Source organism: Sorex fumeus, unplaced genomic scaffold (genome assembly GCF_029834395.1).
Source record: "Sorex fumeus unplaced genomic scaffold, SorFum_2.1 ptg000226l, whole genome shotgun sequence".
In the NCBI taxonomy this organism is placed as follows: Eukaryota; Metazoa; Chordata; class Mammalia; order Eulipotyphla; family Soricidae; genus Sorex; species Sorex fumeus.
The window spans coordinates 1,082,976-1,096,766 of NW_026606283.1; the positions used below are offsets into that span (position 1 = coordinate 1,082,976).

General features: G+C 55.1%; 1 protein-coding gene and 2 non-coding genes across 3 annotated transcripts in view; 2 read left to right on the forward strand and 1 right to left on the reverse strand.

The window, feature by feature from the left end:
- RCSD1 (RCSD domain containing 1) overlaps window positions 1-6,051 on the forward strand; it is a 28,490-nt gene extending 22,439 nt beyond the window's left edge. Inside the window, exons 4-8 of the mRNA XM_056108600.1 lie at window positions 1,161-1,232; window positions 2,043-2,222; window positions 2,952-3,209; window positions 3,262-3,513; window positions 4,613-6,051. Of these exons, the coding sequence (XP_055964575.1) occupies window positions 1,161-1,232; window positions 2,043-2,222; window positions 2,952-3,209; window positions 3,262-3,513; window positions 4,613-4,645 (795 nt within the window). The 3' untranslated portion in view covers window positions 4,646-6,051. The remainder of the gene's footprint in view (window positions 1-1,160; window positions 1,233-2,042; window positions 2,223-2,951; window positions 3,210-3,261; window positions 3,514-4,612) is intronic.
- Window positions 6,052-9,376: 3,325 nt separating this feature from the next.
- Window positions 9,377-9,448, forward strand: TRNAP-CGG (transfer RNA proline (anticodon CGG)). The gene has a single exon. It is a non-coding gene; the product is annotated as a tRNA-Pro (tRNA).
- Window positions 9,449-9,985: 537 nt separating this feature from the next.
- TRNAP-AGG (transfer RNA proline (anticodon AGG)) lies at window positions 9,986-10,057 on the reverse strand. The gene has a single exon. It is a non-coding gene; the product is annotated as a tRNA-Pro (tRNA).
- Window positions 10,058-13,791: the final 3,734 nt, after the last annotated feature.

Sequence of the window (13,791 nt, forward strand, 5' to 3'; positions counted from 1 at the left end):
GGATAGGGCTGGAATGATAAGACAGTGGGAGGGCACTGGCCTTGCACACGTCCAACACGGGTTCGATTCCCGGCATCCTGTGTGGTCCCCTGACCATCATCAGGTGTAATTCCTGAGTGCAGAGCCAGGAGTAAGTCCTAAGCGTCAATGGTGTGACCCAAAAAGCAAAAGAGAAAGAAAGAAAGAAAGAAAGAAAGAAAGAAAGAAAGAAAGAGGAAGGAAGGACGGAAGGAAGGAAGGAAGGAAGGGAAAGAAAGAAAGAAAGAAAGAAAGAGAAAGAAGAGAAAGGAAGAAAGGGGAAGGAAGGAAGGAAAGAAGGAAGGAAGGAAAAAAGGAAGGAAGGAAGGAAAGAAGGAAGGAAGGAAGGAAAAAGAAGGAAGGAAGGAAGGAAGGAAGGAAGGAAGGAAGGAAGGAAGGAAGAAAGGAAGGAAGGAAGGAAGGAAAAAGAGCCCGGCTACCCTCCACCACCCAAATTCCCTAGACGGCCAGCAGAGGGCAGTGTAGGCCAGCATTTCTCACCCAGGGTGTTTTTCCCCCCCCCCCCACCTTCCCATGGGACCCCCAAGATACTGCAAGGGAGCCCGCTCGTGAAAATCCGTTCAGTTGGTAAGTGGGGGTACAGCCTGAGACTTGGGGTAACCAGTAGCACAAGAAAAGGTCATAGTACAGAGGCATGGTCGGAAACTTGCTTAAACATGACCCCGGCCAAAGCTTGGAACCTTCTGGAAGCTCCACCAAAGTCAGCAAAACAAAGGGAATAGTTGGCGGGGGAGACGCATCAGCTAAGGCGCCTTCGCTAGGGGGAGATTAGAAACGAGGGGGCTTGAGCCAGAGTGACAGGACAGTGGAGGGGCGTGGGGGTGGGCGCTGGCCTTGCACGCCGCCGACATGGGTTCGATCCCCCGGCAGTCCATATGGTCCCCCAGCACCACCAGGAGTGATGCCCGAGCGCAGAGCCAAGAGTCAACCCTGAGCATGTGACGCCCTCCCCCCACCAAAGGAGGAGGAGGAGGAGGAGGAGGAGGAGGAGGAGGAGGAGGAGGAGGAGGAAGAGGAGGAGGAGGAGGAGGTGGTGGGGTGAAACCAGCTTCTCTTGCCCTCTGGGGGGCTGGGGTACCCCCTCGCTGGCTGACTGGCTGTCTCCATCCTTTGGCTCCTAGAAATCTCCACCCAGCGTGAACCACGGCCCTAAAGTCAAGGTGAAGAGCTCACCCCTCATTGAGAAGCTTCAGGTAAGCCTTGGGGGGTGGCCCGAACCCCCCCACCAGTCCCTCCAGGGCCAGCTCTCGGCCAGCTCCAGGGATGACGGCTTAGCCGGGGTCACACCCAGAGCCGGGAATGAACCCCAGACCTCTTGCGTGCAAAGCATTTCACAGCCCAGTTGGTACCCAGGGCCAGCTAATACTCCTGGATCGGTGCTCAACCAGATGCCATAGGGCTCAGTGGACCGAACCGGGGTCCTCCCCTATCTCTCTCTGCTCTAAGCAACTGGGATTTTCCCCGCCCCCCCCCCCCCAGCTGGGCCCTCATTGCAGTTTCCTGTGTCCACCTGGCCACAGAGCAGACTGCCCGCGTGCAGCTGAGCCGGCCACTGCTGGGCTGGTGGAGCCCCTGAGAGCAAGACTGGAGGGCAGGGCTGAGGAGGCAGCATCAACCGTGTGTGCATGCGTGTTTTGTGTGTGTGTGTGTGTGTGTGTGTGTGTGTGTGTGTGTGTCCGGCCAGCAGGGGTCACTCAAGAGACAGGGGACCCCTGGTGTGTGTGTGTGTGTGTGTGTGTGTGTGTGTGTGTGTGTGTGTGTGTGTCCGGCCAGCAGGGGGCGCTCGAGAGACAGGGGCCCCGGGCTCGTTCCTGCCTTGGGGACCTTCCCATGTCTCAGTTGGCGTCCTCCTGGGACCTGCTTGGGGGGCTGAGCGTTTCCTGGGATCACAGCTGGGGGGCGGGAGACCCTCCCGGCATCTGTGCCCCTCCTGACACGGGGTGGAGGGGCCCCATCCTGCCGCCCCCCCACGACTGAGACCCCCTTCTCCGCTCTCCCCACAGGCCTCCTTGGCCTTTGATCCCACGGCCCTGCTGCCCGGAGCCTCCCCCAAAAGCCCTGGGGTGCAGGCGGCGCTGTCTCCGTTCCAAAGCCCCCCCTCCACACCCGGCAGCCCCGGGGAGGTGCCCGTCAGCTTCGACCAGCCGCCGCCTGAGGGCAGCCACCTGCCCTGCTTCAACAAGGTACTGTGTCCGCGTGTCTGCGTGTCCATCTATCTGTGGTCTCTGTGTGTGCGAGTCTCTGTGTCTGTGTGTCTCTGTGTCTGTGCATCTCTGTCTGTGAGTCCATGTCTCTGTGTCTCTGCGTGTCTCTGTGTGTGTGTCTCTGCATGTCTGTGTGAGTCCGTGTGTCTGTGTATCTACGTGTCTGTGTGTGTCTGTGTGTGTCTGTCTGTATGTGTGTCTGTATGTGTTTGTATGCGTGTGTGTCCTTGTGGGTCTGTGTGTGTGCGTCTGTGTGTTTGTCTGTGTATGTCTGTATGTGTCTGTCTGTGTGTGTGTCTGTGTGTGTCGGTGTGTCTGTGTGTCTGTGTGTGTCTGTGCATATGTGTGTGTCTGTGTGTGCGTCTGTGTGTGTCTGTATGTGTTTGTATGCGTGTGTGTCCTTGTGGGTCTGTGTGTGTGCGTCTGTGTGTCTGTGTGTGTCGGTGTGTCTGTGCGTGTCTGTGCGTATGTGTGTGTCTGTGTGTCTGTATGTGTGTCTTTGTGTGTCTGTGTGTGCATGTCTGTGTGTATGTCTATATGTCTATGTGTCTGTCTGCGTGTCTCTGTGTGTGTCTGTGTGTCCATGTGTGTGTCTGTGTGTCTGTGCGTCTGTGTGTGCCAGCACGGGTTCAGTCCCTGGCACCCCATGTGGTCCCCCGAGCACCCCTTTGTACCACGCCTGAGTGGTTCCCTGGTTGCCTCTTCCAGGTGCGAACCAAAGGCTCCATCAAAAGGCGCCCCCCTTCCAGACGATTCCGCAGGTCCCAGTCGGACTTCGGGGACCTGGCCAACTTCAGGGCCCCGGAGCCGGCGCAGGAGAACGGCTCCAAGGAGGAGAACGGGGACGCGGCGCCCCCCCGCCCCTGCCGGGTCCCCGGACGAGGGGCTGCGCGGCGGCGGGGCGGGGGAGAAGTCGGGGTCCCCAGAGGATCTCCCTCTGAGGAGGACGCCCAGCCGGACAGAGCAGCCCGGGGACAAGGCCCTGGAAGCGCCCCAGGGCTCAGGCCCCGCGGCTGAGAACGGGCCTGGGGGTCCCCCCGAGGTCGAGCAGCCGAAACAGGCTGCAGAAACGCAGGAAGAGGAGGAGGCGCCCCCAGAGAGGAGCCCGGAGGAGGGGGCTGAGCAGGAGGGCTCCCCAAACCCTCCCGGAGGAGGGGAGGGTGCCCCCAGCCCGGAGCAGGGGAGAAGCGAGGAGCAGTCAGAGAAGGGGTCCTCGCCCGAGCCGGGAGGCAGCCCCTGCCCGCCGGAGGCCAGCGGGGAGCAGACAGAGGTAGGTGCCCCTCGTTTCTGGAAGGGCCCCGCTGACGCCCCTCATGGCTTCCTGTCCCCAGGAGGGGGGGTGACAGGCTGCCACTGGGGCCACAGGGACATGGGCCAGGGACGGGGACCGTGTCCTCTTGGCCGATTCGAGTCTGGCTGTCTCTAAAATTCAAAAACAGGGGCTGGAGTGATAGCACAGCGGGGATGGCGTTGGCCTGGCACACGGCTGACCCGGGTTCGATTCCCAGCATCCCATAGGGTCCCCCGAGCACCACCAGGAGTGATTCCTGAGTGCATGAGCCAGGAGGAAGCCCTGAGCATCGCCGGGTGGGACCCAAAAAGAAAAAAAATCATTAAATTAAATTAAAAATGAGGCCGGAGCGATAGCACAGGGGCAGGGCACTTGCCTGGTACGCAGCCGACCCAGGTTCAATCCCCAGCACCTCGCCGGGTTCCCCGAGTCCCACCAGGAGTGATCCCTGAGCACAGAGTCAGGAGTCAGCATTGAGCACTGCAGGTGGGAGTCCCTAAAAAAAGGAAGAAATTCACTGTGCTTTTGAGCCCTGGTAGCCTCTTTGCCCCCACGCCCACCTTGTCCCCTCTGGTGACCTCACAGCTGTGGTTGAGGTTCAGCAGTTTGGTTTGGGAGGGGACACACTCAACAGTGCTCTACAGCTGCTCTTGGCTCAGTGCTCAGAGGCCGTTCCTGGTGGCAGTGCTCAGGGGACCTTGAGGTGCAGGTGATCAAACCTGGGGCCCTTACATGCCAGTTCTGGCTCTAAACACTGAACTTTCTGCCCAGTCCTATTACTATTTTTTTTTTCTTTTTGGGTCCCACCCGGCAATGCTCAGGGTTCCTCCTGGCTCTGCACTCAGGAATCACTCCTGGTGGTGCTCGGGGGACCCTATGGGATGCCGGGGATCGAACCCGGGTCGGCCACATGCAAGGCAAACGCCCTCCCCGCTGTGCTATCACTCCAGCCCCCCTACTATTATTCTTGTTACCATTATTCTTATTAGATTTCCAATCTCGCTGCCCCAGAGAGGCCCGCCGGGGGTTGAGGTGGTCTCAGCTCCCTGTTACTCACTTTCCCATCCTCTGCCCCTAGGATGACTCTTCTGCTAAGGACACAGAAATGTGAGTGACAAACCACAGCTTGAGTCTCATCACCCCGGGGCTGCCGGCCACACTCTCGGACAGGAAACGGAGGGGCATCCTGCAGCGTCTGGGGGCGCAGAGACCCCAGAACTGGCCTCCCCGGGCCTCAATGGAAAGGCAACTTATTTAAAACAACCGACTGTAACGAAAACGCCCCCCAGACACCCCTTTCTCAGCCTGTGGGCCCCGATCCCCCCAGCCCCCCTCCACAGTTGACCTCAGAACTGGACTCCGCTGGATAGCCCTGACCCCTGCTGTGTCCCGCTAGAGCGGTGGCCTGTCCACGGGGCTCAAGTCACCGCAAATGGCCTTCGATACCATGTAGCAACTGATGCAAATCTCTTAGGAAACACAGTACCTTAAGTGGCTTCGAGACTCTTGAGACAACCTTCTCGGTCTGGCCCAAACCGTCCCAGTTGTCGAAAGCTTTGGAAACGCGCAAATGAGTATGTGTCTCTCCCAACTGCAGTGAACACCCCTGCTCCCCGGAATGCAGAGCCCCAGGCCCCGGAGGGAATGTTCGCCCTTACGGCAGGTGACCTGGAGTCAGGTCGAGCTATTTCTAGGAGGTGCTGGGAGACCCAGAGGCTGTGCGGGCACAGGGTCCGAGCCTCAGTCCCCGGGTGCAAGTAGTGGCCCTGCCTGAATTTATCTCCTGAGAAAGCTTCACCCTCACGGGTTTCACCTTGGGGCCAGAGCGATAGCCCAGCGGGGAGGGCGTTTGCCTTGCATGCAGCCAACCTGAGTTCGATTCCCGGCATCTCATAGGGTCCCCTGGGCACTAGCAGGAGCGATTCCTGAGTGCAGAGGCAGGAGGAACCCAAGAGCATCACTAGGTATGAACCAAAAGCAAAAAGGAAGAGAAGAAGCTGTTTCGCCTTTAGTCCTCTGAGTATTTTTTAGCATCTTTCCGAGTATTTCGGAGGAATATTCTGAGTACCCGAGTACCCCACTCAGAGTACTTCAGCGTCCTTCATCGTATTTCTGAGTATTTCAATCGTCTTCCAATGACTAACTGAATGGATGCAGCCGAATGGGTGGATCTTTCTAGAAAATCATCCGTCTTCACCTCCCCTAACTTCAAAAAATCGTCTACAAAGGTCTAACGCCGTCACGGGTCAAGTGAATATTGGGGATTTTATTCTCTACAAAACAGTTTTGAACTTGTAGTACAGTGTCTCCAACATGTAACCCATCAAGAGCGCGCGTGTAATCGGCGTTGCGTTTTTTTTGCAGAGGCGCGCGCGCGCGTGTGTGACTGTGTGTCTTGTGTGTGACCGTCAAATAGTCGATCATCTGTTTGCCATTGCCATTCTCACTTCCTCCCTCTCTCACCTGTACATCTCTCTAAGGATCTTTTTAGCAATACATGGTTTGCGATACTTGGTCTTATTTGCTTGTGTCTCGGCTCGTACTTTGCACCCCAAGCTTACACACACATTGCCCAGTGACTACGTGAGGACGGGGTGCTGAGAACTGGGGACCTCCATCACTTCCTGGGGAAAGGGAAATGGCTAGAGAGGGTGGGTGGGCGAGAGAGGTGAAATCAGATTTTGTTTGTGTGGGGTTGGAGCGATAGCTCAGCGGTAGGGCGTTTGCCTGGCACGCAGCCGACCCGAGTTCGATTCCCGGCATCCCATAGGATCCCCTGAGCACCGCTAGGAGTGATTCCTGAGTGCAGAGCCAGGAGTAACCCCTGTGCATTGCCGGGTGTGACCCAAAAAGAAAAAATAAAAGCAAATTGTTTGTGCTTTGGGGGGTCCCATGGTACTATCCCCATGGTACTATCACTCTAGCCCCTGGTCCTTCTTTCTGGAAGCATTTTTTGGGGGTTTTTTGGGTCCCACCCAACGATGCACAGGGGTTCCTCCTGGCTCTGCACTCAGGAGTTACTCCTGGTGGTGCTCAGGGGACCCTATGGGATGCTGGGAATCGAACCCGGGTTGGCCGCATGCAAGGCAAATGCCCTACCTGCTGTGCTATCCTTCCAGCCCCCTCTGGGAGCATCTTTGATCTGGGGTTGCCTCTGGGGGCCGAGCCTGGGACTTGGAGTCTGCATCTGAGGATTTAATGCAGAAGTTAACCCCGGCGCCTCCAGGACTGGCCAGTTCCCATAATACAGATTCTTCGCAGCTCTGAGGCGAGCAACCTCTTCCTCCTTGCTCCTGCTCTAGCTGGGGTTTCCAGACTGTCTTCTCCTCTCTAAAGAGGGAGCGAGAAACAAAACAAAACAAAAACCCAAAACAGAACAACCCCCCCCCAAAAAAATGGGTGTGTGGGGGTCAGGAGCTTCTAAGAGAGATGTCACTTTTTTGAGGGTGCTCCTGTCTCTGTGGGGTGATAGCTGACCAGGCCTAGCCCAGAGACCTCAAGTGTCCCTCCACTAACCCCTTGCCCCGAACAAAGCACTTTTTCCAGACGGCACTGGGTGAATTCACCGGGTAAAGGAACGATGAAAGAAACCAGTTTCTTAGATCAGGATCTTCTGGGGTGTGAAAATTTAGTAGTTGAGTGGTTCAGGCCCTTTGAGGGGGGCTAATGGATAGAACCCAACTCATCTCTGCCGGGATATGGCTTCCTGTGGGTCTTCAGGATATTCCAAGGGGCCACAAATAAAAACTGTGTCGGGGGCCTAAGAGATGGTCCAATGGTTAGGGCTCTCGCCTTTCACACTGCTGATCTGGGTTCCAACTACAGCATCCCAGATGGTCCCCTGAGTCCTGCCAGGAGTGTTCCCTGAGCACCACCAGGTGTGACCCAACAACAAAAATGGTGTCAGGGTGGGGTCACAGCCTGAAATTAACAGGCCAACCTGTGGGACTGGGGAGCAAGTGGGAGGATAATGAAGAAAGTGATACGAAATTGAGCCAGCAAGTTAGTGCAGGGGTGAAGGCGCTTGCACTGGGACCCCATTCTGAGACAGCATACGGTCCCCCAACACCAAAAGGCGTTTCTGTTCCCTCAGACTGAACCCAGCCAACGCCTGTTCTCCACGGGGACGGCAAGACTTCCGCCGAGGTCTCACCTTGGGGAGATCTTTCCCCCACCCCCAACTGTAGTTTTGAATTTTTTGGCTTCTATCTGCGGGAGGGACCTACTCCTTGTCTAGCTCGGGGGTGAGGGTAGGAGAACCCTGGATCCCGCATGCAAACCAGAACTCCATCCACACCCTCAAAGGACGAGAGTGGGTTAAAAGCAATCGTCTGGCCGGGGACGATGTATCCAAGGGCTGACAGAAACATGGGGGGGGGAGCCCCAAGGGAATATTTTTTGTTTATTTTTATTTATTTATTTATTTCTTCTTCTGGGGTCACACTCAGCGGAGCTCAGGGGTTAAGTCCTAGCTCTGCACGCAGGAATCACTCCTGGCGGTGCTCGGGGGACCCTATGGGATGCCGGGGATCGAACCCAGGTCACCCACGTGCAAGGCAAACGCCCTACCTGCTGTGCTATCGCTCCAGACCCTCTACTTTATTATTTCATTTCATTGTTTTTTTTTTAAATTTTTATTAGTGAAACACCATGAGGTACAGTTGTAGACTTACAAATTTTTGTGCATTTAAAAAAAATTTTTTAACAAATCACCATGAGACACAGTTAGTCTCACAAACTTTCATGATTACGTTTCAGTCACAAAGATCGAGTACCAATCCCTCCACCAGTGCCCATTCTCCACCACAATGTCCCCAGTACCCCTCCCCATCCCCCCAACCCCAACTTTAATCCCAGTCCCCCCCAGTTCCATCCTCAGTAACCCCTGAGCACTGGAAAGTGTGAGTCCCATTCCACCCTCCACCCGCCAAAAAAAAAAAAAAATAATAATAATAAAGGAACTTGGGGCCGGAGCCATAATACAGTAGGGAGGGCGTTTGCCTTGCGCGTGGCAGATCGGGGTTCGATCCCCGGCATCCCATAGGGTCCCCCGAGCACCGCATTGGAGTGATTCCTGAATGCAGAGCCAGGAGGAACCCGTGTGCATGGCCAGAGTGACCCAAAAAGCAATAAACAGACAAATAAAACAAATAAAAATAAATAAATAAATAAATAAAGTAACTCGTGACTCAGTGAGGGGGGTGTCACAGCATGAAATTAAGGGGTAAACCTGTAGGACTGGGGGCAGAGATAATGAAGAAAGTGATACAATGGACAGTGGACCGGAAAAAGGAAACTAACTATTCTAAACTAGACACAATGTTGCCAAGGATCCGGGTTAAACCCCCCGGCTGCGTTGCAACTGGGCGGCGTCAGCACCGAAGCCCGAACCGGTTCTGGGCTCGCCCTTTCTCTGTTATTTCAGAAGCGGGGGGTGGCCGAGGCGCCCCGGACACCGCGCGCCCCCGGAGATCGCGCTCGAGGGGGGTTGCGGGGGGTCCCCGCAGCGCAGCCCCCAGTCCCCGCGTGCAGGAAACGCGCGTGCAGACCCCCCGACGGGAAAGCAGACGCGGTGGGGGCGGGGCGTAGGGGTGCCCCACGCGCCGTGTATCCCCTCCCCCCAACCTTGGCTGTGCCTCCGCGGGGGTCGCCGGGCGAGTGTCCTCTGCACCCCAGGGACGCGCCACCCGCCGCGGGGGGAACCCGAGCACGCGGCCGGGCGGGACCGGGGACTCGCGCGCCTGCAGGGAACGAGTCCCCGGTGGGTCACCCTAGGGTGCTCGGCACCCGCCGGCAGGAGGCGCGGCTCAAGGGCAGCTCTGGCAGCGGCGTCTCCGGGAGCGGCTCGTTGGTCTAGGGGTATGATTCTCGCTTCGGGTGCGAGAGGTCCCGGGTTCAAATCCCGGACGAGCCCAGGTTTTTTTGAGCTTTTTCTCCTGAAAGTAAGTCCCGTGCCTGCTGCAATTCGCACCCCCGACCACCCCCTCACCGTGCACAGGCAACCCGTGGAAGCGGGGATCCCCACCTCCGTTTTGCAAAGCACGCCTGGGTGCATGGAAAAAAACATAAAAAAAAAAAAAGCATGAAAAAAACGCCCATGCAATGTTAAAACGGACACCCATAAACTGACGTTGGGGAGCGGGAGTCAGAGGTCACGAGGCCCAGGTGCAGGGGCGCGCACACTTTTGCAGGGGTCTCTCCTTACACCATGCTTTTTTTTTTTTTTGTTCAAAACGTTTCATTTATTTTTTCCCCCACCAGGATTCGTCAGTGTTTCTTTAATATTCTTTTTTTTTTAATTTTTATTAGTGAAACACCATGAGGTACAGTGGTAGACTTACAAATTTTTGTGATTGGGTTTTTTATATTTTTAATTTTTATTATAACATTCTTACCCGAGCTTCTGTAGCAAGTTTTCATTCAGAAGTTTAAAAGAAAAAAAAGAAAAAGAGGGCTCGTCCGGGATTTGAACCCGGGACCTCTCGCACCCTAAGCGAGAATCATACCCCTAGACCAACGAGCCGCCGTGACTCTGCGCTCTTCCCGGCCAAGGAAAGGCGGCTGCCGCGTCCCACGCCCCCCAGCGGCGATTTTAGGAATTGTCCGTGGCTTTGGCGTTTGTTCGTTGACGCGGCGGCTGCTTCGTGGCTGCGAGCGCGTTTGGATCCTGCTTTGTGTCATTTCCTCCCCTCCCTCTCCCTTTGGCGCCGGGAAAGTCGGTGACGGAGCAGGAGGGGGACACGGTGATGTCGCAGTCCACCGATGCGGGTGCAGAGTCACAGTCCAGCCGGGCGCCGCTGTCCCCCGCTCCCGGGGCTGACGTAGACCAGGCACCCTGCCCCAGTGGCCGTGCAAGCCCGTTTTCTCCTCCTCCCGGAGTTCAAAACGCTCCCCCTTTCCAGCTCGGTGAATTTCCCGTTCTCGCGCTGCAGTTGCGAAACCTCCTTCCTGGGGAGAGAAATCTCAGAGCCCGAACTTTGGCAGGGAGTTTTAAAAAAGGAAAAGAAAAAACACAAAAGGAAACTGTTCATCCCGGTGGCGCTGTGCTTTGGAATTGGGTCTCAGCCCCGTCTCCTGGGGGTGATTTATTGGCCCTGCATTGTGTGTCCTAGGAAATACGTAATTGCAAATCCCGTAGTCCCAGTCTCTTACTAACCCAGAAGGGCTTCTGGACTCTTTAAAAAAAAATTATTTTACATTTGTTACAAATTTTGCTTTTAGGGCCACACCCCGGCTGTGCTCAGGGCTGACTCCTGGCTCTGTATTCAGGGCTCACTCCTGGTGGGCTCTGGGGACCCGATGGGATGTCGGGGATTGAATCCAGGTCAGACCAGTGCAAGGCAAGTACCCTCCCCGCTGTGCCATCACTCCGGGCCTCATTCCTATTATTCCATGCATCAGTCATTCATTCATAAGCTCATTTATTCAGCAGCGTGATAGGTCACCCATTCCACAAACATCACGAGGACCCCTCACCGAGGGGCCAGACAGAAACTAATTTCGGGTCCCAGACACTGATTTGGCACCCTCCTTTCTGTGGTCTGACACCAGGAAATTCTGGTTTTCTACTTCACTGCATTTCCCTGCCTGTGTTAGTTTTCTATGAAACCGTCCGAACTTGAGGCTTTGGTTCTTGGAGTTCAAGGCGAAGAGAATGAGCACAGAGGGTAGGGCGTTTGCCTTGCAGGTGGCCGACCCAGGTTCGATTCCTTGCATTTCACATGGTCCCCCAAGCACTGCCAGGGGTAATTCCTGAGTGCAGAGCCAGGAGTAACCCCTGGGTATCACCAGGTGTGACCCAAAAAGCAAAAAATAAAATAAAACCTATTGGGGTGGGGGTGGTGGAGGGGTGAGGTTAGAGAATAAAGAAAAATGCCCTGGATACTAGAAATTTCTATTTCTCCTGAGCATGAGAAAAGGGGGCGGAGGGAACTCAGGTCAAATACTGAGACCACTGAAAAACAGTTTTTGATATTTAAATTTTCAGACCACACCTGGCGATGCTCAGGGCTAACTCCTGGGTCTGTGCTCAGAGGTCACTCCTGGTGGTGCCCAGAGGACCACATGGGATGCCGGAGGTCGAACCGCGGTCAGCCACGTGCATGGCAAGCTCCCTACCTGCTGTGCTATCTCTCCAGCCAATTTCTCTGCAGTTCTAAGAGATCTCTGTACCGCTCTTTCCCATTTGGTTAGACTGTAGTATAGATTGTTCTGGATGGTTTTCCTCTTGTTCCTCTTTCTCTCCAGTGATTGAGAGAAGTCCCACTGCCAGGTTTTTAATTGCTTGCCACTCCCAACAGCCAGGCATCACCAACCCCAAGAGACTTGAGCTCAGCCCCCAGCACTGTGAAAATGGAAGAGAATTGCAAATTGCAAGGCTGCACGGTTGCAAGGCTAAGACAATAAAGATACCAGGCAGGGCTCTGGCAAGGTGGACTTTAGCGTTTCCGCATATCCACATGTCAACTCTGCACTCTCTCCTACCCCAGCACCATCCAGAATGCATCTCCCTGGGTGGTTGGGAAAATCGGAGACAATGATGGAGGGAAGGCATAACGGTGGTGGAATTGGTGTGGAATATTGAATGCCCGGAACAAATCATCATAAATGATTTTGCAAAGCACACTGTTTCCCTAAAGTGTAAGAGGGAAATTGGAAAATATAGATAAAAAAAAAAGCAAAGAGTATCTCCTTCCCTTTGCCCAGCTCCCTGGCTTGCTTTGGTCCTTTCCTCCACCTTCCGCTCCGGGGTCTCGGGGTCTCGCATCTGTGGGATTGGCCGCGTGCAAGGCGGCCCGGCCCAGCCAACCCCACGGAGCGCCGGTAGCCAAAGGCAGTTCAGACTCAGCCTGAGGAACCTGCCTGGGCCCAGGTTTTATTTGCAAACGCCAAGCAAACAGAAGGACGCATTCATGGGTGTGGAGAGGGGAGAGGAGGGTGTGTGTGTGTGTGTGTGTGTGTGTGTGTGTGTGTGTGTGTGTGCATTTATGGGTATGGAGAGGGGAGAGGAGGGTGTGTGTGTGTATGAGGAAGCATTGATGGGTATGGAGAGGGGAGAGAAGGGAGTGTGTGTGTGTGTGTGTGTGTGTGTGTGTGTGTGTGTAAGGACGCATTCATGGGTATGGAGAGGGGAGACGGAGTGTGTGTGTGTGTGTGTGTGAGGACGCATTGATGGGTATGGAAAGGGGAGAGAAGGGTGTGTGTGTGTGTGTGTGTGTGTGTGTGTGAAGATGCATTTATGGGTATGGAGAGGGGAGACGGAGTGTGTGTGTGTGTGTGTGTGAGGACGCATTGATGGGTATGGAAAGGGGAGAGAAGGGTGTGTGTGTGTGTGTGTGTGTGTGTGTGTGTGTGTGTGTGTGAAGATGCATTTATGGGTATGGAGAGGGGAGAGAAGGGAGTGTGTGTGTGTATGTGTGAGGACGCATTGATGGGTATGGAGAGGGGAGAGAAGGGTGTGTGTGTGAGGACGCATTGATGGGTATGGAGAGGGGAGAGAAGGGTGTGTGTGTGTGTGTGTGTGTGTAAGGACGCATTCATGGGTATGGAGAGGGGAGACGGAGTGTGTGTGTGTGTGTGTGTGTGAGGACGCATTGATGGGTATGGAAAGGGGAGAGAAGGGTGTGTGTGTGTGTGTGTGTGTGTGTGTGTGTGTGTGTGAAGATGCATTTATGGGTATGGAGAGGGGAGACGGAGTGTGTGTGTGTGTGTGTGTGTGAGGACGCATTGATGGGTATGGAAAGGGGAGAGAAGGGTGTGTGTGTGTGTGTGTGTGTGTGTGTGTGTGTGTGTGAAGATGCATTTATGGGTATGGAGAGGGGAGAGAAGGGAGTGTGTGTGTGTATGTGTGAGGACGCATTGATGGGTATGGAGAGGGGAGAGAAGGGTGTGTGTGTGAGGACGCATTGATGGGTATGGAGAGGGGAGAGAAGGGTGTGTGTGTGTGTGTGTGTGTGAGGACGCATTGATGGGTATGGAGAGGGGAGAGAAGGGTGTGTGTGTGTGTGTGTGTGAGGACGCATTGATGGGTATGGAGAGGGGAGACAGGGAGTGTGTGTGTGTGTGAAGATGCATTTATGGGTATGGAGAGGGGAGAGAGGGTGTGTGTGTGTGTGTGTGTGTCTGAGGACACATTCATGGATATGGAGAGGGGAGACAGGGAGTGTGTGTGTGTGTGTGTGTGTGTGTGTATGTAAGAACGCATTTATAGGTATGGAGAGGGGAGAGAAGGGTGTGTGTGTGTGTGTGTGTGTGTGT